The following is a 24,245-nucleotide window of genomic DNA, read 5'->3' as shown; positions in this document are numbered from 1 at the left end:
TGGAAATAACTACTGCAGAGCAGAATAAAGAAAAAAGAATGAAAAGACCTGAGGATGGTCTCAGAGACCTCTGGGACAACATTAAACGCACCAACATTCGAATTATCGGGGTTCCAGAAGAAGAAGAGAAAAAGAAAGGGACTGAGAAAATATTTGAAGACATTATAGTTGAAAACTTCCCTAATATGGGAAAGGAAATAGTTAATCAAGTCCAGGAAGCACAGAGAGTCCCATACAGGATAAATCCAAGGAGAAACACACCAAGACACATCTTAATCAAACTGTCAAATATTAAATACAAAGAAAACATTAAAAGCAGCAAGGGAAAAATAACACAAGAGAATCCCCATAAGGTTAACAGCTGATCTTTCAGCAGAAACTCTGCAAGCCAGAAGGGGCTGGCAGTACATATTTAAAGTGATGAAGGAGAAAAATCTACAACGAAGATTACTCTACCCAGCAAGGATCTCATTCAGATTTGATGGAGAAATTAAAACCTTTACAGACAAGCAAAAGCTGAGAGAGTTCAGCATCACCAAACCAGCTTTACAACAAATGCTAAAGGACCTTCTCTAGGCAAGAATCACAAGAGAAGGAAAAGACCTACAATAACGAACCCAAAACAATTAAGAAAATGGGAATAGGAACATACATATCGATGATTACCTTAAATGTAAATGGATTAAATGCTCCCACCAAAAGACACAGACTGGCTGAATGGATACAAAAACAAGACCCATATATATGCTGTCTACAAGAGACCCACTTCAGACCTAGAGACACATACAGACTGAAAGTGAGGGGATGGAAAAAGATATTCCACGCAAATGGAAACCAAAAGAAAGCTGGAGTAGCAATTCTCATATCAGACAAAATAGACCTTAAAATAAAGACTATTAGAAGAGACAAAGAAGGACACTACATAATGATCAAGGGATCGATGCAAGAAGATATAACAATTGTAAATATTTATGCACCCAACACAGAAGCACCTCAAAATATAAGGCAAATACTAACCGCCATAAAAGGGGAAATCGATACTAACACATTCATAGTAGGGGATTTTAACACCCCACTTTCACCAATGGACAGATCATCCAAAATGAAAATAAATAAGGAAACACAAGCTTTAAATGATACATTAAACAAGATGGACTTAATTGATATTTATAGGACACTCCATCCAAAAACAACAGAATACACATTTTTCTCAAGTGCTCATGGAACATTCTCCAGAATAGATCATCTCTTGGGTCACAAATGAAGCCTTGGTAAACTTAAGAAAACTGAAATTGTATCAAGTATCTTTTCCAACCACAACGCTATGAGACTAGATATCAATTACAGGAATGGATCTGTAAAAAATACAAACACAAGGAGGCTAAACAATACACTACTTAATAACGAAATGATCACAGAAGAAATCAAAGAGGACATAAAAAAATACCTAGAAACAAATGACAATGGAGACACGACGACCCAAACCCTATGGGATGCAGGAAAAGCAGTTCTAAGAGGGAAATTTATAGCAATACAATCCTACCTTAAGAAACAGGGAACATCTCGAATAAACAACCTAACCTTGCACCTAAAGCAATTAGAGAAAGAAGAACAAAAAACCCCAAAGTTAGTGGAAGAAGTCATAAAAATCAGATGAGAAATAAATGAAAAAGAAATGAAGGAAATGATAGCAAAGATCAATAAAATTCAAAGCTGGTTCTTTGAGAACATAAAGATAAACAAAATTGATAAACCATTAGCCAGACTCATCAAGAAAAAAAGGGAGAAGACTCAAATCAATAGAATTAGAAATGAAAAAGGAGAAGTAACAACTGACACTGCAGAAATACAAAAGATCATGAGGGATTACTACAAGCAACTCTATGCCAATAAAATGGACAATCTGGAAGAAATGGACAAATTCTTAGAAATGCACAAACTGCCAAGACTGAATCAGGAAGAAATAGAAAATATGAACAGACCAATCACAAACACTGAAATTGAAACTGTGATTAAAAATCTTCCAACAAACAAAAGCCCAGGACCAGATGGCTTCACAGGCGAATTCTATCAAACATTTAGAGAAGAGCTAACACCTATCCTTCTCAAACTCTTCCAAAATATAGCAGAGGGAGGAACACTCCCAAACTCATTCTACGAGGCCACCATCACCTTGATACCAAAACCAGACAAGGATGTCACAAAGAAAGAAAACTACAGGCCAATATCACTGATGAACATAGATGCAAAAATCCTCAACAAAATACTAGCAAACAGAATCCAACAGCACATAAAAAGGATCATACACCATGATAAAGTGGGGTTTATTCCAGGAATGCAAGGATTCTTCAATATACGCAAATCAATCAACGTGATACACCTATTAAAAAACTGAAGGAGAAAAATCATATGATCATCTCAATAGATGCAGAGAAAGCTTTCGACAATATTCAACACTCATTTATGATAAAAACCCTGCAGAAAGTAGGCACAGAGGGAACTTTCCTCAGCATAATAAAGGCCATATATGACAAACCCACAGCCAACATCGTCCTCAATGGTGAAAAACTGAAAGCATTTCCACTAAGATCGGGAACAAGACAAGGTTGCCCACTCTCACCAGTCTTATTCAACATAGTTTTGGAAGTTTTAGCCACAGCAATCAGAGAAGAAAAGGAAATAAAAGGAATCCACATCGGAAAAGAAGAAGTAAAGCTCTCACTGTTTGCAGATGACATGATACTATACAAAGAGAATCCTAAAGATGTTACCAGAAAACTAGTAGAGCTAATCAATGAATTTGGTAAAGTAGCAGGATACAAAATAAATGCACAGAAATCTCTAGCATTCCTATACACTAATGATGAAAAACCTGAAAGTAAAATCAAGAAAACACTCCCATTTACCATTGCAACAAAAAGAATAAAATATCTAGGAATAAACCTACCTAAGGAAACAAAAGACCTGTTTGCAGAAAATTATAAGACACTGATGAAAGAAATTAAAGATGATACAAATAGATGGAGAGATATACCATGTTCTTGGATTGGAAAAATCAACACTGTGAAAATGACTCTACTACCCAAAGCAATCTACAGATTCAATGCAATCTCTATCAAACTACCACTGGCATTTTTCACAGAACTAGAACAAAAAATTTCACAGTTTGTATGGAAACACAAAAGACCCCGAATACCCAAAGCAATCTTGAGAACGAAAAACAGAGCTGGAGGAATCAGCCTCCCTGACTTCAGACTATAATACAAAGCTACAGTAATCAAGACAGTATGGTACTGGCACAAAAACAGAAATATAGATTAATGGAACAGGATAGAAAGCCCAGAGATAAACCCATGCACATATGGTCACCTTATCTTTGATAAAGGAGGCAGGAATGTACAGTGGAGAAAGGACAGCCTCTTCAATAAGTGATGCTGGGAAAACTGGACAGATACATGTAAAAGTGTGAGATTAGCTCACTCCCTAACACCATACACAAGAACAAGCTCAAAATGGATTAAAGACCTAAATGTAAGGCCAGACACTATCAAACTCTTAGAGGAAAACATAGGCAGAACACTCTATGACATAAATCACAGCAAGATCCTTCTTGACCCATCTCCTAGAGTAATGGAGATAAAAACAAAAATAAACAAATGGGACCTAATGAAACTTCAAAGCTTTTGCACAGCAAAGGAAACCATAAACAAGACCAAAAGACAGCCCTCAGAATGGGAGAAAATATTTGCAAATGAATCAACTGACAAAGGATTAATCTCTAAAATTTACAGGCAGCTCATGCAGCTCAATAACAAAAAAATAAACAACCCAATCCAAAAATGGGCAGAAGACCTAAATAGACATTTCTCCAAAGAAGATATACAGACTGCCAACAAACACATGAAAGAATGCTCAACATCATTAATCATTAGAGAAATGCAAATCAAAACTACAATGAGATATCATCTCACACCAGTCAGAATGGCCATCATCAAAAAATCTAGAAAGAATAAATGCTGGAGAAGGTGGGGAGAAAAGGGAACACTCTTGCACTGCTGGTGGGAATGTGAATTGGTACAGCCACTATGGAAAGCAGTATGGAGGTTCCTTAAAAAACTACAAATAGAACTACCATATGACCCAGCAATCCCACTACTGGGTATATACCCTGTGAAAACCATAATTCAAAAACAGTCATGTACTAAAATGTTCATTGCAGCTCTATTTACAATAGCTAGGAGATGGAAACAACCTAAGTGTCCATCATCGGGTGAATGGATAAAGATGTGGCACATATATACAATGGAATATTACTCAGCCATAAAAAGAAACGAAATTGAGCTATTTGTAATGAGGTAGATGGACCCAGAGTCTGTCACATAGAGTGAAGTAAGTCAGAAAGAGAAAGACAAATACCGTATGCTAACATATATATACAGAATTTAAGAAAAAAAAATGTCATGAAGAACCTAGGGGTAAGACAGGAATAAAGACACAGACCTACTAGAGAATGGACTTGAGGATATGAGGAGGGGGAAGGGTAAGCTGTGGCAAAGCAAGAGAGTAGCATGGACATATATACACTACCAAACATAAAATAGATAGCTAGTGGGAAGCAGCCGCATAGCACAGGGAGATCAGCTCGGTGCTTTGTGACCACCTAGAGGGGTGGGATAGGGAGGGTGGGAGGAAGGGAGACGCAAGAAGGAAGGGAGATGGGAACATATGTGTATGTATAACTGATTCACTTTGTTATAAAGCAGAAACTAGCACACCACTGTAAAGCAATTATACTCCAATAAAGATGTAAAAAAAAAAAAAAAATCTTCAGAAAGTGGGCTTAGAGGGAATCTACCTCAAGAAACTAAAGGCCATATATGATAAACCCACAGCTAACATCATACTCAATGGTGAAAAGCTGAAAGCATTTCTTCTAGGATTTAGGAACAAGACAAGGATGTCCACGTTGCCACTTTTATTCAGCATAGTTCTGGAAGTCCCAGCCACAGCAATCAGAGAAGAAAAAGAAATAAGAGGAATCCAAATTGGAAAAGAAGAAGTAAAACTGTTACTGTTTGCAGATGACATAATACTACACATAGAAAATCCTAATGATGCTACCAGAAAACTACTAGAGCTCATCAATGAACTCAGTAAATTGCAGGATACAAAATTAATATACAGAAATCTGCTGCATGTCTATACACTAACAATGAAAGAGCAGAAAGAGAAATTAAGGAAACAATTCCATCTACCATCACATCAAAAAGAATAAAATACCTACGAATAAATCTACCTAAGGAGCCAAAAGACCTGTACTCAGAAAACTATAAGACCGTGATGAAAGAAACTGAAGATGACACACACATATGGAAAAATATACCATGTTCCTGGATTGAAGAATCAATGTTGTCTAAATGACTACACTATCCAAGGCAATCTACAGATTCAATGTAATCCCTACCAAATTACCAATGGCATTTTTCATAGAACTAGAACAAAAGAATCTTAAAATTTGTAAGGAAATATAAAAGACCCCAAATAGCCAAAAGACCCCAATAGCAGTCCTGAGAAAGGAAAACAGTCCAAGAGGAAATCTGGCTCCCTGACTTCAGGCTATACTACAAAGCTACAGTAATCAAAACAGTATAGTACTGGTGCAAAAAACAGAAATATAGTTCAACGGAACAGGACAGAAAGCCCAGAAATAAACCCACGCACCTATGGTCAATTAAGCTTTGACAAAACAGGCAAGAATATACAATGGAGAAAAGACAGTCTCTTCAATAAGTGGTGCTGGGAAAACTGGATAGCTACAGGTAAATGAATAATATTAGACTGTTCTCTAACACCATATACAAAAATAAACTCAAAAAGGATTAAAGCCCAAAATGTAAAGCCAGATACTATAAAACTCTTAGAGGAAAACATAGGCAGAACACTCTTTGTCATAAACTGCGGTAATACTTTTTTGGATCTGTCTTTTATAGTAATGGAAATAAAAGCAAAAACAAATAAATGGGACCTAATTAAACTTAAAAGCTTATATACACAGCAAAGGAAACCATAAACAAAATGAAAAGACAACCTACGGAATGGGAGAAAATATTTGCAAATGATACAACGAACAAGGGATTAATTTCCAAAATATACAAAAAGCTCATACAGCTTAATATCAAAAAAAAGAAATAACAGAATCAAAAAATAGGCAGAAAATGTAAATAGACATTTCTCCAAAGACATACAGATGACTCACAGGCACATGAAAAGATGCTCAACATAGCTAATTACAGAGAAATGCAAATCAAAACTACAATAAAGGGCTTCCCTGGTGGCGCAGTGGTTGAGAGTCCGCCTGCCGATGCAGGGGATGCGGGTTCGTGCCCCGGTCTGGGAAGATCCCATATGCCGCGGAGCGGCTGGGCCTGTGAGCCATGGCCGCTGAGCCTGCGCGTCCGGAGCCTGTGCTGCGCAACGGGAGAGGCCATAACAGTGAGAGGCCCGTGTATCGCAAAAAAAACAAAACAAAACAAAAAAACTACAATAAAGTATCATCTCACGCTGGTCAGAATGGCCATCATCAAAAAATCTACAAATAATAAATGCTGGAGAGGGCGAGGAGGAAAGGGAACCCTCCTACACTGTGGGTGGGAATGTAAATTGGTGTACCCATTAGGGAGAACAGTATGGAGGTTCCTTAAAAAATTAACAATTAAGTTACCGTATGATCCAACAATTCCACTCCTGGGTATATATTCAGAACAGATGAAAACTCTAATTTGAAAAGATACATGCATCCCAATGTTCACAGCACCACTATTTCAAATAGCCAAGACATGGAAGCAACCTAAATGTTCATCAACAGATGAATGGATAAAAAAGATGTGGGATATATATATATATACATACATGCACACATACACACACACACACACACACACGTGTATACACACATACACACACGCAATGGAACATTACTCAGCCATAAAAATGAATGAAATAATGCCATTTGTAGCAACATGGATGGACCTAGAAACTATCACACCAAGTGAAGTCAGACTGCAAAAGACAAATATCATATGATATCACTTATATGTGGAATCTAAAAAAATGATACAAATGAATGTGTTTACAAAGCAGAAATAGACTCACAGACATAGAAAACAAACTTATGGTTACCAAAGGGGAAAGACGGGGGAGGGAAAAATTAGGAGTTGGGGATTAACAGATACACAGTACTGTATATAAAATACATAAGCAACAAGGATTTACTCTATAGCACAGGTAACTATATTCAGTATCTTGTAATAACCTATAATGGAAAAGAATCTGAAAATGTGTATATATATGCGTGCATATGTATATATAAAACTGAATCAGCTTGCTATACATCTGAAACTAATAAAACATTGTAAATCAACCATAATTCAATAAAAGAGAAAGAAAAAGACTGTGACTAGCAATGATATCAATAACAATACCAATAAAAACACCAGCCATCTTTATAATTTGTCTCATTTAATCCTCTAAAACAGGGGTCCCCCAACCCCCAGGCTGTGGACTAGTACTGGTCTGCAGCCTGTTAGGAACTGGGCCGCACAGCAGGAGGTGAGTGGTGGGCAAGTGAGCAAAGCTTCATCTGCCGCTCCCCATCGCTCTCATTACCGCCTGAACCATCCCCCCCTCCCCAAATCCGTGGAAAAACTGTCTTCTATGAAACTGGTTCCTGGTGCCAAAAAGGCTGGGGACCACTGCTCTAAAAAACCCTGTGACCAGATAGCATTATTTTATCCTTACTGTAGAGATGAGGAAATGGAAGTGTAAAAGTTTAAATAAGCCTGTCTGACATCAAATCATAAGGTCTTTCTCAAGTCCTGTGCCCTTCTAAGTAGAAACAAGTACTACTGTGTACTTTTCCAGGAATAAATTTGTATTTAGAATACAAAGTATACTGCAATAGGGAAATTGCAGAATGTACTGGTTTCTACAGTCATTTGAATCATGCCAAGACTGCCTACCTGGCTAGAAAGCCATCACAGAAAGAACAACTAGTTTCAAAACTGAAATGGAAAATTTACTCCAAGAAGATCATGGAGGGCGAAGTTTCAATTCCAAGGATTTTACAGTAACAGGGATAGTAATAAATTAGAATAAACTTAAATATGCAACAATAGTGAACTGGTTAACTATATTCTATTATATATTCAATACATTCTAAATAGATTTTAATAATCTTAGCCATTTTTAAATGATGCTATAAAAATATTTAATGATACAGAAACATTAATAATGCAATAAGCAGAAAAAAGCAGGTTACAAAAGAGTGATCCTATTTATTAAAAACAAGACATATCCCTCACCACTCAAATCTACCTGGTGTCTGTGTCTGGATAGAGAGAATTCAGTTGGTCTAGATACTGGAGGATGCCAAATTATCCAAATCTATTTGGCTGCTAGGTTCTAAACAGCAAATGATAAGAGTTCAAAGAATGACGGATACATGTGAAAATGTATCTCAAACTATTTTTTGAGTTTGGACAGAGTTCAGAGAGAATTACAAATACAAAAATGTCTACAAGTGAGGCAGGGAGGACAAGAGAAACTGAAAAAACCTGAAAGCCCAGAAGATTCCCATCTCCCAGCACAAACTCACTCTGGGGCACATGCTCTGAGTGATATGGGGATAGATTTCCAGCCTCTACTTCAATTTTTATTTCTCTTAAAAATTTTACCAAGTATATGCAGCTGACTTTAGTTAAATGTACATATGGTGACACTATATGAATATATATTTGCACATGTTTTTTAAAATGTACATAGAAGAAAATGTGGAAGGCTATATGCCATAATATTAACAATAGTTATGGGGAATAGTGGTTGGGAGTCTGCCTGCCAATGCAGGGGACACAGGTTTGAGCCCTGGTCCGGGAAGATCCCACATGCCGTGGAGCAACTAAGCCCGTGTGCCGCAACTACTAAGCCTGCGCTCTAGAGCCTGCGTGCCACAACTACTGAAGCCCGCGCGCCTAGAACCCATGCTCCATCCGCAACAAGAGAAGCCACTGCAATGAGAAGCCCGCGCACCACAACAAAGAGTAGCCCCCGCTTACCACGACTAGAAAAAGCCCAAGTGCAGCAATGAAGACTCATTGCAGCCAAAAATAAATAAATAAATAAATTTTTAAAAAAACCACAAAAACAAACAATAGTTATCTCCAGGGGACAAGATTAGAGATTTTCATTTTCCTAATTATGCTTAGCTGTATTTTCCAAATGTTCTTATAATGAACATGTATTATTTCTCCAGTAAGTTATTAATATCAATATAGCAAACTGATACAAGAAAATGCAAAAAGTCTGTTGTGAGGGATAATAACAATAACATTTTAATTTCGACAGCAGCTCTACTTTGTGAGTTCATGGATTAAATAGAAAGAATACTGTCTAGTTTTACCTCTAGAGCCTTCCGTTGCAGACGGTCACGTTCTACTTTTTCTTTGCCAACAAACCACACTTCCCACGGTGTCAGGCTGCTTTCTGGTAACTGCACCTGTTTCTGTTCTTCTTGGTTATCTTCGGATCCAACCACACTATTGCAAAAGAGAGGATACTACAGCACTTGTACTCAAAACTCTTTGGCTTAGTAGTCAAAGTCACTTAGCTGTACAATGAAAGCAGAATTCCACAACATATTTACAATACTGTGATTTTTTATATATAAATATGCTGAATTAATCATATATAAATATACACTTGAAAAACCATGATCAGAAAGTCCAATGTTTGAATTAGTTTACCCTTCAGACTGCCTTTGAATTCTCTCATGTTCTAAAATCACACCCAGTCCATTTGCCTCAATTACAACAATTTTTTTTATTCTTAAAAATCTTATATCTGGACTACTAATTACAACACATGTTTCTAACCAGATCCTGGAGCAGACTTTTCCCTTTTCCTCCTTTAAATACTTCACGAAGGGAAGAATACATACCTACACAGAGAGGATGGTAAAGCTAATGTGGTAACAATTAAGGTTTTGGTGTGAAGGGCAGATAGAGTTCTTTACACTCTCAACTTTTCTGTAAGTTTGAAATTGTTTTGAAATAAAAAGGTATCAAAAATATATGGTCCTTGTATTCTTTCATGTTTTGGTGGACTCCCTTTTGCCAGTTCTCAGATAGGGTGTCCCCAGCTCCCCAGAGTTGGGTTACCTCCTACCATAGTCTCCACCACGAACCTCTGTCAGTCTGTCTCTTCTGGGTATGTGGAAAAGTAAGCACTCACTCAAGCTCAAAAGAAGAGGGGAGGAGAAGTACTGTGAGAACATACATACATAAAGAACACAGGGCCTTGGCCAGATACACAAGCCCCATAAAGCAGGAAAAGCTGAACCATGAGCACGCATGGAAAGAAAGCTTGTTCAGGACCCGAGGCAGCTCAAAACACTACATGATTATAGACTCAGCCCCTCTTTGTATCTAACATTCTTGCTTCAGGCAACCAATTGCCTCATCCACTGCCATGCTCAGCTTTTTCTGCCTTGTAGCTTCCATTTACTTGTTTTTTTTTTCTGTTTCTTCATTCATCCATGTCATTATGGAATTTGTATTCTAGTGGGAAAGGGACACTGTTGATGTGTCATTTATTTCCTATATCTTTCCTTGTCAGTCTTGCAGAGCACCACCTTACCCTCCCGTAGCTTCTACTGTCACTAGGTGCTGATGAGGCCTGGATCAGGCATTCCAGGATAAACCTTGCTCTTCAGCTCCAAACTTTCATTTTCAACCATCCAATAGACAGCTCCACTTAAATAGCAAACTCATCCAGTCTAAAACAAGTCGAATCACCTACCACCCACTCACTACCCTCCCCATCAAGAAGAACCTTACTCCTCCTCTTATAACCCTACCTTGGGGAAGAGTACCAACACCCACCCAGTTAGCCAAGCCAGAAGCCAGATCTTTGACTCCTGCTTCCTGTCCACATTTGGTACCTCTAGGTCCCACACCCATATAATCACCCCATCCTGTCTATTTTACTTCTTTCAGTTTTCTCAAGCCATTCTTCTCTTCTACAACCTCACAACTGCTGTCTGGTCATAACCGGCCTTTCTCCCTCCATTTCAAACTATTCTCCACCGTTGCCAGATTCATCCTTCAAATGCATCCTTCCGACATGTCACCCCCCATCTCAAAATTCTTCAGTGCTCCTCTGCCCATAGGATGAAATCCACACTCCATAGCCTGACACCCATGAATCGGCCCTGCTTATCTTCCAGCCTCTTCTTCCACCAATAGCTGATCCGGACTCTACGTTTCAGTCTTATTGAACTTAGGCACGTTGATGAATATGCCACGCCCTTGTGCTCTGCAGCTTTGCTTAAAATTCTGAAATTCTTTTCCTCCACCTCCACACACGGCCAAAGTAAGAGTTTAGATTTGGGAGTAAAACGTTTGGGTAAACCTCTACCTGCTTCTTCCTAGCTATGTACATTTTTTAACCTCTTTAAGCCTCCGTTTCTCATTTGTTAAGTGGAGAAAATAGTAGTGGCTACCTCACAGGTACTGTGGCATGAACGATCCACACTACAACACTTACCTCAGTTCCGGGCACTCAGTAAGCATTTGGAACGTGTCAGTTAGTACTACTAGGAGGAATATAGCTAATTCCTACTCTCCCTTTAAGATTTAGCTCAGGTTTTAATCTTTATTGCCTCATTCTGCAAAAAATCTGGACTAAGTGCCTTAGGCTTTCTGTCACTTGTCCATCTCTGCCAGAAACCATGAATTCCTAACAGACAGAAAACATGTCTTAACTCATTTTTTATTTCAAGAGTCTAGCTTAGGGCCTAGAATATAGTAGGCTCCTAAGAAATGTTTGTTGAAAGAAGAAATCAGTGAGAGCAGTGTTTTCTTTTTAAAATGACACTTTAAATATTTCTTGCCTCATCAGTTTTAACAAATATATTCAAAATGTGTGGCATATATACTACAGCTCTACTCATAATCAAGAGAGGCTTGATAAGCAGCTGTTTATGACCAAGACGTTTATTAAGGCACGGGTTTCCTAATGGGTTTCCAGGATAAAGCTGAACAAACAGCAGGCCTAATGCATATTATAAAAGACTCCAGGAAAATATTTCTAATTATCTTGTCTGAAGTCACCTGTGAGCTTTACCGCAGTGCTACCCAACACACCTGAAGGTCAGTGAGTCCTCTAAGCACAGCTCTATACACCGAAAATACCTGCAGCTCAACCCCATCATGTGCAGCTGATGCCTGAGTCTATCCCAAGAAAGCCTCACCCTATTAGTTTTGCCACAGTCAGATCCTTGTGGCAGGTGACGGATGGAAAAAAAAAAAAGGCATAAAATTCCACACTCTGGTCCACAAGAGGATGCTCACTGCTACAGCTCAGGCACCTGCCCTCTTCATCCCATCACCCCCAAACTGTCAGGGCACCAACTAAAGGTGAGAGGTAGGGAGGAGGAATAAGGAAATGTTCTAAACACTTCTCTTTCCTGAAAAGAAGTGCTGGGTTTTCTGAAGCATTTGAAAACAATCACCACAACTATCTGTTCTCTAGGAAGTGGGAAATAGGCATTCCTTCAGCATATGTTTATTGAACACCTAATAAGCATCTGACACTTGCCACACACAGGCCTGACAATTCCTGCATTCTCTCCAGACCACATCTTACCTATTGCCTTGATTCAGAGGGGATGAACTGTGATAGGAAGGCAGCTATGGCCCTGGGGTGTTACCAGCTCATTCGCGCTTTGGCTAAGGTTTGACATAAATATGACTGGCTCCTCTTGTAATGAGCTCCATTTGGTCAGGGCTTTGGCTCTTGGAAGCTAATGCAAGGTCTCAGTAGCTGAGATGTAGTTTTCATGGCCATAATTCCTTGGGTTGCTAACTTGTCTACATTGCTTAGTCCTGCTGATTAGGCTTAGAAGGTACTTTATTTTAAAATTATTTTCAAAATCATTTATTTTAAAATTTTATTTTAAAAATCACTGAGACCAACTCGATCCTGAAGAATCTGTACAAAGGCCCACATGAAAATGGACTCCTGAAACTTTCTTGTTGTTACAACCAGTCTGGACAAGTGGCTTGCTTGGTCACTCTTACTGATCTCCATTCCTACCAAAGTACTGTTTACTTCTCATTCTTAAGAGACTCACTGTTGTAACTGTGTATGTGAGTCACTTCATACGGTTCCATATTCCATTTACGCACTCTGTGTATGCATGTCTTACAGCAAAGGGGTTTAACTGGTTGCTTACACATAAAGCATGGGTTCTTTGGTCTGTATGTCTTAGATATCCTGTATTGTGCCTTGTGCAGTTTGACAATCAGAAACTTGTAAATGCTTCCTTTAGATGACATAATGAGTCTACCTCTGAATGGACCTGCATCACTAAGTCTGTCCCAGAAAAAGATATTCCTGCAGGGATAGGCCCTTTGCTCCTATTTCTTTACACCCAACAATAGGCACGTAGAATAGGGAAGAGAAAACACGAGCAATATACCTTGGGACTAGGCCCAGCTTTGCTAATAACTAGGTGTATGCCTTTGAATTAGACTTTTTATTTGTATCCTGAGCCAGTTTTGTTATCTGTAAAATGAGTGGCTAGATGCAGGCTTTAATTCCATGAGAGTAGAGACAATGCCTATCTTGTTTATGGGCCCCATATGGCACAAACTGCCGAATGAACTGCAGAAATAAATAAATTAAGATGGCTTTAAATCCCTTTGATTCTAACATTCTCTGATTCAATGACTTCTTTTCTACTGTTAAGTGCTCAGAGCAGACCCAACATTGTCTCTGGATGCTGAAGTTGACATTGCTAGCCTCCAAGCTTCAGCTCTTAATCTATGACATAAAAAGTATACTGCTCACTACAACATACTTCACTGACAATCAGACTGTTTTCAAAATAGCTCCACGTATCACTAAGGTGCAGTCAACTACATTTTGGTGTCAAGGGTTTGGACAAGAGTTCTAGTGCCCCCAATCTGTTTTCTGAGTTTTCATAAAACTCCTGAAATTGTAGCAAAATTTTATGTTTAAGACTAGGTGCGTTTCTCTAGGGAGCGAGACTGTAGGAATCATCACATTCTCAGGAAAAAGGATTAAGAACGATGATAAATCTGTGGTCACGTGTAAGAACCGGCCCAGACTCTATGTGCCAAAAGCAGCAGCACCTGTGGATGCAGGTGCCCGTGCAGCCTTTGAGAGGGAAGCCAAGAGGGTGTTTGGCCGCCAGAGGAAAGTACTTAGAAGGGTCTAAGGAATCTTGAGAGGGGCTGTATCGGCCGGCGGCCTCGGGTTTACCTGGAGCACCCCTGTAACTCCATTCCTCTCAGGCTCTCCACCTTGGCCTCTGAGTCATGAGCATCTTCGTCCACATCTACCTCCTCCTCCCCGTCACCGTCGTCGTCGTCAAACGGGAAGCTCTGGTGGCCGAGGGGAGACAACAGCGACATGGTGGAATAGCCGCAGCTCAGCGGCGGCGACAGCGAGCACACCTCCACCGCCTCTAGCTCCTGCCCCCGGGCGCCCGCCATGAGGACGGAGAAGGAGCCCGAGGAGGGCCGAGGCCTGGACCTGCAGTCGGCCAAGAACCGGGAGCCGGGAAGGGGCGAAACCCCCCACCGCCCCACAGCCCTCATGGAGCCCGCCAAGTTCAAACCGGCAGGGCTGCGGCGGCGGGGACGTGCTCTCCCAGCAGGCCCCGCGCGCGGCGGCGCGGCCAATCCGGGCGGGCGCTGACTTTGCGTTGCCATGGCGACGCGTGGAGGCCGCCTGGGCTTTGTCCAGCCCTGTGGAAGGTGGCTTCCGGCGCCCTGCAGTCTCTTGGCAGCCGTCCCTCCTCCCGGGCCTGGACCTGCGCTGCTTCTTCTGACTTAACGCCGCGCTCCGCTCACGGATAAGGTCCCGCTCCCGGCTGACAGCTTGGAGGGCCCGTCCCTTGTTTGCTGTGGTTCATTTGGTACAGGAAATGTGCTGTCCCTGAGTAAGGCAGATACTTTGGCGGAGGAAAGCAGGAGCGAAAACTAACCCCGTATCATTACAAGGTCAGGGTTACAAGGATCAGCCGTGATTTCTCTCAGCACACGGCCACACACGGCCGTATTTTAGGGGGTGGGGGGCGAACTTTATCCAAGTTTAGAGGTGTATCTAAGAATGCACTTTTGGTACAATCTTTCATTGTTTTGGGTAGCCCTTCGTCTGCCTAGCATCTTACAGGAACTCGTTTGTTTAGCGCATGTGAACATCGGGGCCTTTCTGAAGGCTCTAGTGTACTACGGTCTGTGCTAAGCACTGGAGATATATAAAATACAAGCCTTGCCGTTACAAGCTCCTCATTCTTTTGTGATGAAGAGTCATACCGTTAAAATATTCTGTTATATGCATTTTGTGAGGAATGAAAACATTTTGTGGGACTTCAGAAGGAGCACTCTCCTCAGGGATTGGGGATGGGGATGAAGGTAGTAAGGAAGAGGTGAGAGATACTAAAGCTGGTTCCTTTATTCATGCTGACAGAACTGTGTACACTTCTAAATGAATGGGCTTTATCCAGCTCATAATGCATATCGCTGTAGAAATATCACACAATGAAAACTGACAATGGCTAAAACAGCACACAGGATTTGTCATTGACCAAAGAGTGATAAGAAATCTTCGATGAAATTTAGATCTGCAAAATTGGACACCAAAGAATTACAGTAGAAATAATAGTAACTAAGGGCAATCCAGAAGACAGAAGCTATGGTTAATAAAATATGACATGGTTAAAACTATTTAAATGGAATGTAAATTTTGTTAAAATTTTCAGTAAAAACAATGAAAATGGAAGAAAACTAGAGCAATTTAATTGAGTGATAGAATTGATGGAGGAATAAAATGGCTTGAGTTTTCATTCTCTATCCCAATTACTCAATATTGGTGTATCTGGTTAAAACCTTTTAGGAGAACATCTCTTGAATCAATAACAACAGCATCACCCTGGGCCACTTTAGGGCTTCATAAGGGGGTAAACTTGAGAAGCTATTCCCAACAAACATCACCCCACATTACTGAAGCATAGTAGGAAAAAAAAAACAAGTTTTAGTATGTAAGAGACCTGTATTTGAATCCGTGGTTTTCCTCTTATTTGCTAGTTTTCCCTAAACAAGCTGTTTTGCCTTTCCAAGTTCTGACTTACTCCTCTGTAAAATAGGGAAATAATCTATCTCCCAGTCATATTTTATTAATTCTCAAAGCTTCTAGCACAGGACCAGACAAGAGAAAATGGTAAATGGTAACTTGTATCATTTAAACTCCAAAACTGTTCCACTGTAACATCTTGCTATGGGATCTAAAATGTTTTAACCAAATTATGCCCTTGACGCCTCAGAATCATCATCATGACCAACTACTGCATTATGCGGTAACAATCCTGGAGCTAAGAGGCTAAGAGGCGCTGGTGCTGGTGCTTGAACATAATCAAGTCCTGTGGTCTCCTTTCTTACAGCGCCTTTTCATTACTGGGACAGAAACCATAATCAAGTTTGGTTGCATTATATAAAATGTATAAATAAGCTCGAAAGAGGGCCTTTCCCCTTAAGTTTCAGGGTATTAACTTAGTAACTTCTCTTCTTACTACTCGTTTATTTTCACTTTCATGCTATATTTGAGATAATCCCTATTTTTTGCTGGCTTTGTAAACTTGTGTAAGTGAAGAGTGACCCTTGCTTGAAAATCTCTTTGTTTCAAAAATAACATCATTATCAGTGAGTCCTATGGCAATATATGACACAATTTAAAAAAATGTATCCCTGGACATATTGAAATATTTTCAGATGAAACAATTTGTTTTAGGTTTGTTTCAAAATAATCCAAGGAGCAGAGGGATTAGAGAAGGTGAGTGAATGCGATGAAGGGGAAACAAGATTTCCCATGTGCTGTTGACAGCTGCCAAAGCTGGACGTTGGGTATGGGCAGTGAGGGCCTAGGGCATGGGAGGAGGGGTAATTATAGTATTCTACTTTTGGTTATGGGAATTCCAAACATATACTGAAGTTTAAAACAAACAAAAACAAAAAACATCTCAAATTAAGGGGAACTGGGTGCTGGGTTCTAATTTGCTGTATGTGTCAGGTACTCACTTAAATTTCATTAGGCCCTCTATTTTCCCATCTGTAAAATGAGGGCTTGATGACTGTGAATACTGAATTATTTCTAAGCACAATAGACCCTTCTTATCCACAGGGGATATGTCCCAAGACCCCCAGTGGACGCCTGAAACTGTAGATAGTACCAAACCCTATGTATACTATGTGTTTTTTTCCCATACAGTTTATAAATTAGGCATAGTATGAGAATATCTGAATTGCCAGCATCACGATTCTCATGCTTTGGGGCCATTATTAAGTAAAATAAGGGTTACTTGAACACAAGCACTGAGATAGTCAGAGACAGCTAAGTGACTAACAGGCAGGATACACTACACAAAGGGATGATTCGTTTCAGAGTAGAACAGCGCAAGATTTCATCACACTACTCAGAAGGGTGTGCAATTTAAAACTTATGAATTTTTTATTTCTAGAATTTTCCATTTAAAATTTTTGGACTGCGGTTGACTACAGGCAACTAAAACTATGGAAAGTGAAACCTCAGATAAGGGAAGAAAGGGAGGACTACTGCATTTGAGCAGTTGACTATAGCTGGAATCATGCAGTTTTTTAAATAATTTGCTTTTAAATAAGATCCAATTGATGGTATCCTCTTAAATTTCAGTTTGTTTTCCGTGAGTATGGTTCAGACTTAAGATAGAATAAAACCTCACTTCTAAATTTCAGCAAAGTGTTCTCTCAACATTTCTTCTAATACTCTTAAAAAATACTTTACTTCAATTTGCTTAGTTTAACACTAAGCAAATTCATTAATATACCTAGTATAAATTAAGGCAAAATAGATTGCTTTCCAGAAACTTTAATAATTCAAAACACTGCATACAATATTGTATTTCCTACCATATGTATAGCACAGTTTACCACATATTTTAGATATCTGCTATTCTATTTCTTAAATGAATGCAATGAAAGTATTCAGTAACATGACTTTTGAAAAGAAAAAACTTTTAGCTAGATGTTTTTACCAAGTTATGATTTAATATTTATCAGATGTGTAAATATACAAACATGATAGCAATTTAAAAAACTTGTGAATAGTTGGCCTTACAAAATTACAACACACTGTAAATAAATCCCTCCCACATTTTATACAAACTACATGATTTTGATATACAAAGATTCTGTTTTTATTACACTGACAATATACAACCAAGACTATTTACAATGCAAAAAGTATATAAACCACAATTTAACATTCTGCTACTGGCAGCCACTATAGTTTAGGAGGTAGCTTTAATTAAACGAAATGAACAGAAGCCACATTTCCCAACTTGTGTTCTAAAAATAATTTACATAAGATAAAAATTCATTATATGCACATTATATACAGTTTAATTTTTAAACTGCAATCTAGCTTAATGTTTTTTAGTATCTCCTGAACAACTAATATGGCAGTGGGTTTGCTACTGATTTAGCATATTGTTCAAAAAACATATTGACCCTTTATAACTTTAAGACTCCACATAGTGAACATGTCAGAAGTCCATAGGTGAGAATCAAGTAAAATTTTTGATTTTTAAAGATATACGCCTAAGCTTTATGCCTTTTATTTTCTCCTTAGTGACGTATTTGGCTTGTCAGGCCTAAGCTTTATGCCTTTTTTTTTTTCCTTAGTGACATATTTGGCTTGTCTCACAAGAACACCATTCCTGAGCTGTTGCACAGGCTCTTGTAAATCAAAGTAAGGGGGAAAATGTATGGCAGCTTCCATGTAATAGTATAGGTTCAGGAGAATCCAGCTCACTAAGAAATAAATGTAAGTGCTTTGTGTCATAATTACTCCCAATTTCTTCCAACTAAATGAAATCACTTGCCACAATTTACTTTCTGTATAATTTAAACTATAGGTAGATCACATACCAACAAAACTGGAAAATACTGATAGCTCCAAGGATATTAGGATGTGTTTTATCAATGAGAACATTACACGGAGCCATCGAATCCCTCAGATACTATTAAAGTCCCATGTAAGTAGTTTAGCCAAATCTACTAATTCACACAGCAATGAGCCTTTTACTTTTTCCTAATAGTGTGATCACAAAACACTGAAGAAAAAATTACTGTGATTGAAACAAAGCAGTGTATAATGACTGAAAACAAATGTGTTCGGTTATTCTTTTAAAATCTAACAGTTGTTAATATTGTTTTAAAAACATCTTCAGGTTTTAGATTTAAATCTCTTAAACAAAATCGATGATTCTTTTATGTCAGAGATGGATTAGAAAATGCCAGACGATGATGCCTACATGCACTCTCAGAGTCCTATCTGGGAAACAATCCCTTTTTTTGGCCCTGCAGTAAGTTGTCCTGAGATTAATGATGAAACATTAGGTAAAATTAGCAAGACTTTTTCTTCAGTTATACAAAATCACCATTTCAAATAGTCTTAAAAAAATATTAACAGCTGTTCTTTATCTTGTGCTTAATTCAGAAATAGGTATAAATTTGCTTCTTATGGATCAGAAAAACCTAACGCTATATTGCTATGATATACATAGAACCTTTTTCAAGTTATACATTTGTTTCAAACAGACTACACATTGCTTGGACACTGCATTTTTTCATCCATTGATAGTTTAGGCACTTGTTCTTTGCAAAGGTCTGGTTTAAGAAATAAACTGCCACCTTTCTCCTTCTTCTAAGTGACACCAGGCAGTGATCACAGAAGTGCTTCCCAGATGAGAGATCAGACTAGGGTTCATTCTATAAACACTGTGATTTGGGTTGACGGGGGAAACAGTCACAAACACACTGATTCAGTCTTTAACTCTTGGGAGATTGTAAGCGTAGCGCACCAAAGGGAATCCTCGACTCTGATAGAAGCAGGCTCGTCCACAGGCCTGCACCTGGTCAGAACTGTCCGAGACAAAGGAATCTTCTTCATCTGCATAATCAGAGTGGGCAGACTGCGTGCCACAGTCGGACCAATAGCCGTCCGGTCTTTGGCAAGAACCCACTGCCAAGGCAGGACAGCTGTGTGATTTTATTAAGTGTTTGCAGGACACTGGCTTTGTCAACAGAAAGGATTCACAGCAGTCACACACAGTCAGGTTACCCTGCAAGTGTGAGTACATGCCACAGTCATAGTAGAAATCCTGTTCCACACAACCAGCTTGGCTGCTGACGGAAACCGACACGGATCCACTTTTCTTGGTAATATGTCGCTTCAGTAACTTCCAGTCTTCTTTAAACTTTGGGTTGAAGAAGACATACAGGACTGGATTCAGGCAAGCAGGCAATGGGAAAAATATCAGAGTAACAGACTTCATTATTTCGGGGCTGATAGAGATGGCAGTGATCAATGGCGCAAACGAGAAAAAGGCTACGGGGCAGAAAAAGATGCAGTTGGTGAAGATGAGCCAGGCAACATGCTTAATCATGCTAGAATGTGAGTTCTCTGAAAGGTCTTCTTTTTCCAAGTTGCAGTAGAGTTTAGTGTAGATGATGGCCATTAATAAAAATGCTAGTGAGTTTAACAGCACTAAGGTTACGGTAAATCCCAATGATGGGGTCTCTCCTGTGGGAAATGGCAAGCACAGAGGTGATGCCGAATATTCCCCTCTGTGGAAAAGGGGAAAACAGCCTGCTACTGCAGCACCCAGAAGAGCAAAAAGGGCAGCAATCCGGAACTGTCTGAGATGATTGCTTTTCCCATTTTTCATTATATCTTTTGCAGATAAGCTTCTTTCAACGGCTGCTAACATTAATAAAAATATGGCACTTTCTGAGGAGAAAACGGCAAGAAACCCAGCTATTTTGCAGCCACTGCCAATCTCCCACCAAATGCCAAATTCGGCAAATCGGCCCCAGGACACAGCATCCAGAAAAGTTAAGATGCCGGTATAGGCTCCCATGAATAAGTTAGATACAGAAATCAAGCCTATGAACAATTTGGAGGAAGGCAGTGATGTACAAGATGCAAATGTTGTTAAAATGACAAGCAGGTTGAAAAACAATGCAACCAAGAAAATGAACCACACAGTAAGACGGATCATCCAGCTTCCCAGTAAATGTTCACAGGGCTTAAAAGCACCTAAAATGAAAGAGAGAAAAGACAATTTATAAAAGACGATATTCCATATGATATGGCTTGAGAGAGAAACTAGAATAATTAATCTACTACCAAATTGAACTGATCCCAATTGAAAAGATTACCGTAATTTCTTAGATATTTTAGTCATTGGACTGGGCTATTTAAAAATTTATTTTAATATGTTATTTTAATATATATTTATTTCATTTCTTTTATTAACTACTTGGCAAACCATACAATGATATTTAAAAGAAAATTTTCACTTTTTCTTATACCTAAGTTAATATACATAGCACAGTGTCTAGTACCTGAAGGGTACTTCATAAACTGAGGGCTTGCAATCAGATATACTAGAGTCTGAGCTTAGGGTTCATAACTTGCTGCTCTTACTTGAGAGGGCAACTTAAGCCTCTAATAATTTCATTTTCTCACTTGTGGATAATAACACCTATTTCACAGCGTTGTGTAGCTTAAGTTACATACACAAGGTACTTAAGCGGGCTACTGGGTACATAGTTGGACTTCAGTAAATGTCAGGTCCTTTTCTTCTTCCTTCCTAGTTCCTAATACTTTATACTAATTATATATTATATGTATGTGTAATACATATATTTTTTACACATTTCTTATAGCTTTCAAAAGCAATCTGATGAAGCAGGTTAAGATAGGTATAATTATCCCCATTTTTCATCCAGAGAAACTGAGATTTCAAAGTGTTTGGTTGACCTGACAGAGGTCATTCAGACAGTATGAGAGCCAAATCACACCAATGTTAACTAGTAATGTAAAACTATCTCCAATAAAACCCTGCATAACAAACTAGGATTGCAAGAACTAATTTAGTAGCTGAGTTGTATGTTCTAGCAACTGACTGGCATGCTAGTTATGTCCCAAATGACAACTGTTTTACTTAAAAGTTAGTGAAAACAGGGAGATCAGCTCGGTGCTTTGTGTCCACCTAGAGGGGTGGGATAGGGAGGGTGGGAGGGAGGGAGACGCAAGAGGGAGGAGATATGAGGATATATGTTTATGTATGGCTGATTCACTTTGTTATACAGCAGAAACTAACACACCATTGTAAAGCAATTATACTCCAATACAGATGTTAAAAAAAAAATAATAATATTTTAAAAATAAAAGTTAGTGTAGTGAAGAAAAACAGAATTTTGTCTACAGAGCATAAGAAAACTATGTACTGCAACTGCCCAAAAGACACGTTCTAATTTATGTTTCTGGATTGTCCTGAAGTTTGATACATCCCATAAAGCAACTTAATCACTGAGATATTCACAGACCTAACAAGCCAGCTCTGCACCATTTATATGGATCTGACTCAAGAAACTTAAACAAAAATTTTTTTTCTACTTAATTTTTTTATTCCCCCGTCAGGGAAGTGTTAAGAGGAACCTTTCACCTTTATCTCTGTACCTGAACTCATCATTCTGCAAGGAACTAGGAGGAGCTAATCCGACCTGGGAGAACAGGACACCCTTTGGAAAGTGTCTGATTAGTGGGTGGAATTACTTTCCCTCAAAAGCCTGGGAAGCTGGCTCCACCTAGTCTGTCTTTGGAAACCTGCTGCTTCCTCGAGTTTTAAAAGAAGGCTCCTGCTCTCCTCCACTTCCTGCTTCTGTGTCAGCACATGGCTGTCTCTGTGTTACTACAAGTGAGTGGAGTGGAGGAAGCAGACTTGCACTTCACTCCTATTGCCACCTGGGGAGATGAGCTCAGACCAACTTTCCTCCTAGTTGACCCCCAAGGGTTAAAATCAGTGCGGAAGAAATGGAATCTCTGCATATTCAAGTTTAGACTCCCCTTTAGTAAAGACGTTCCCTTCCTTATGTACATTCTCCAACACAAGAAGCCCAGCAGGGCAAGTGACCCCTTAATTTCTACCAGTCAATACAGAAACTAAATAACTGCATAGACATAAATGATTCTTGTTAATCCCATTCACTCAGCTGATCACTTTAAGATTATTCTCTACACCAGGCACTGTGCTAAGTATTAAAAGAACACATACACAGCCTCTGAGGAAGCTCACAACTCAGTAGTAATCATTAAAGAATCCATAATATTTACGATTCTGAGTTATAAAATTAATGTCCAGATCATCCTGTGTGATCATATTAAAGAGGAATCTACTTCATAGCACACAATTTAGCCATTATTTAAATTTTTCTTTAACAGTAAAATTCTAAATCCATCTTCTCTGATAGATTAGGCAGAATACAGTCATGACCAAATATGTGGTGTCAATTTAATAACTTTCCCAAGTCTACTGAAGTTCAACGAAATAAAACAGAAAGAAACGTAATGGCAACCCGTTTGTTGCAACTAGAGAAAGCCCGCGCACGGCAAAGAAGACCCAACGCAGCCAAAATAAACAAATAAATAAATTTTTTTAAAGTAATGGCAAGATTTCATTAAAAAAAAAAAAAAAGGATAACACTAAAAATCCTTACAGACCAGTAACTTCTAGAACTGGACCTAGGGTTAAAGTTGCATGAAGAAAGCCTCTCCATCCTTAACCTGCGTAACTCTTGTCTGGGGAGCTTGTTAACACAAAGATTCTGAGTCACTGGGTCTGGCCCTGAGATTCTGCAAGAGATGCCTAAGCTCCTTGTATACAGACCACACGTTGAGTCAGGCCTTATGAAACCATCTAGTCGCACTCCTGTTACAGAAATCACATCTATCCCTGGAAGTTTTAGGTATATTTGCCTAATGTTTGTTTAAAGCGAGAAACTGCAGTCAAATGTGTTAGGCTTACCTGTCGAGGGTGTACAGTGGATAATGATTTGACTGTGCTCCTCCTTTTCAGCACTGCTGGTGACAACTGCTAGGTCAGTGGGACCTGAATATATAACACAAACTGTTTAATTCAAAGTTCAGGCAGTTCAAAAGACCCATCTTTTCCTGCAGTCTTCTCTCTTGTACATGATGTAAGTTCAGCTTGCACCAGGCTTAATAACATATTAAAGATGTCAGGAACACAGTACACAAAAGCTGTTTTTCTCCACAGATTT

General features: G+C 39.0%; 2 protein-coding genes across 2 annotated transcripts in view; both read right to left on the bottom strand.

Annotated features, from left to right (window-relative positions):
• Positions 1–14,696, bottom strand: part of CCDC34 (coiled-coil domain containing 34) — a 49,403-nt gene extending 34,707 nt beyond the window's left edge. Inside the window, exons 1-2 of the mRNA XM_007462602.1 lie at positions 14,341–14,696; positions 9,455–9,590 (exon numbers count right to left, since the gene is read on the bottom strand). Coding sequence (XP_007462664.1) covers positions 9,455–9,590; positions 14,341–14,678 — 474 coding nt within the window. The 5' untranslated portion in view covers positions 14,679–14,696. The remainder of the gene's footprint in view (positions 1–9,454; positions 9,591–14,340) is intronic.
• Positions 14,697–19,939: 5,243 nt separating this feature from the next.
• LGR4 (leucine rich repeat containing G protein-coupled receptor 4) overlaps positions 19,940–24,245 on the bottom strand; it is a 98,160-nt gene continuing 93,854 nt past the window's right edge. The window contains 2 exon segments of the mRNA XM_007462601.1: positions 19,940–21,216; positions 23,990–24,073. Coding sequence (XP_007462663.1) covers positions 19,940–21,216; positions 23,990–24,073 — 1,361 coding nt within the window.

Source organism: Lipotes vexillifer, unplaced genomic scaffold (genome assembly GCF_000442215.2).
Source record: "Lipotes vexillifer unplaced genomic scaffold, Lipotes_vexillifer_v1.1 scaffold456, whole genome shotgun sequence".
Lineage (NCBI taxonomy): Eukaryota > Metazoa > Chordata > Mammalia > Artiodactyla > Lipotidae > Lipotes > Lipotes vexillifer.
Note: the sequence above shows the minus strand (reverse complement) of the source record. Positions and strands in the feature narration are given on the sequence as shown.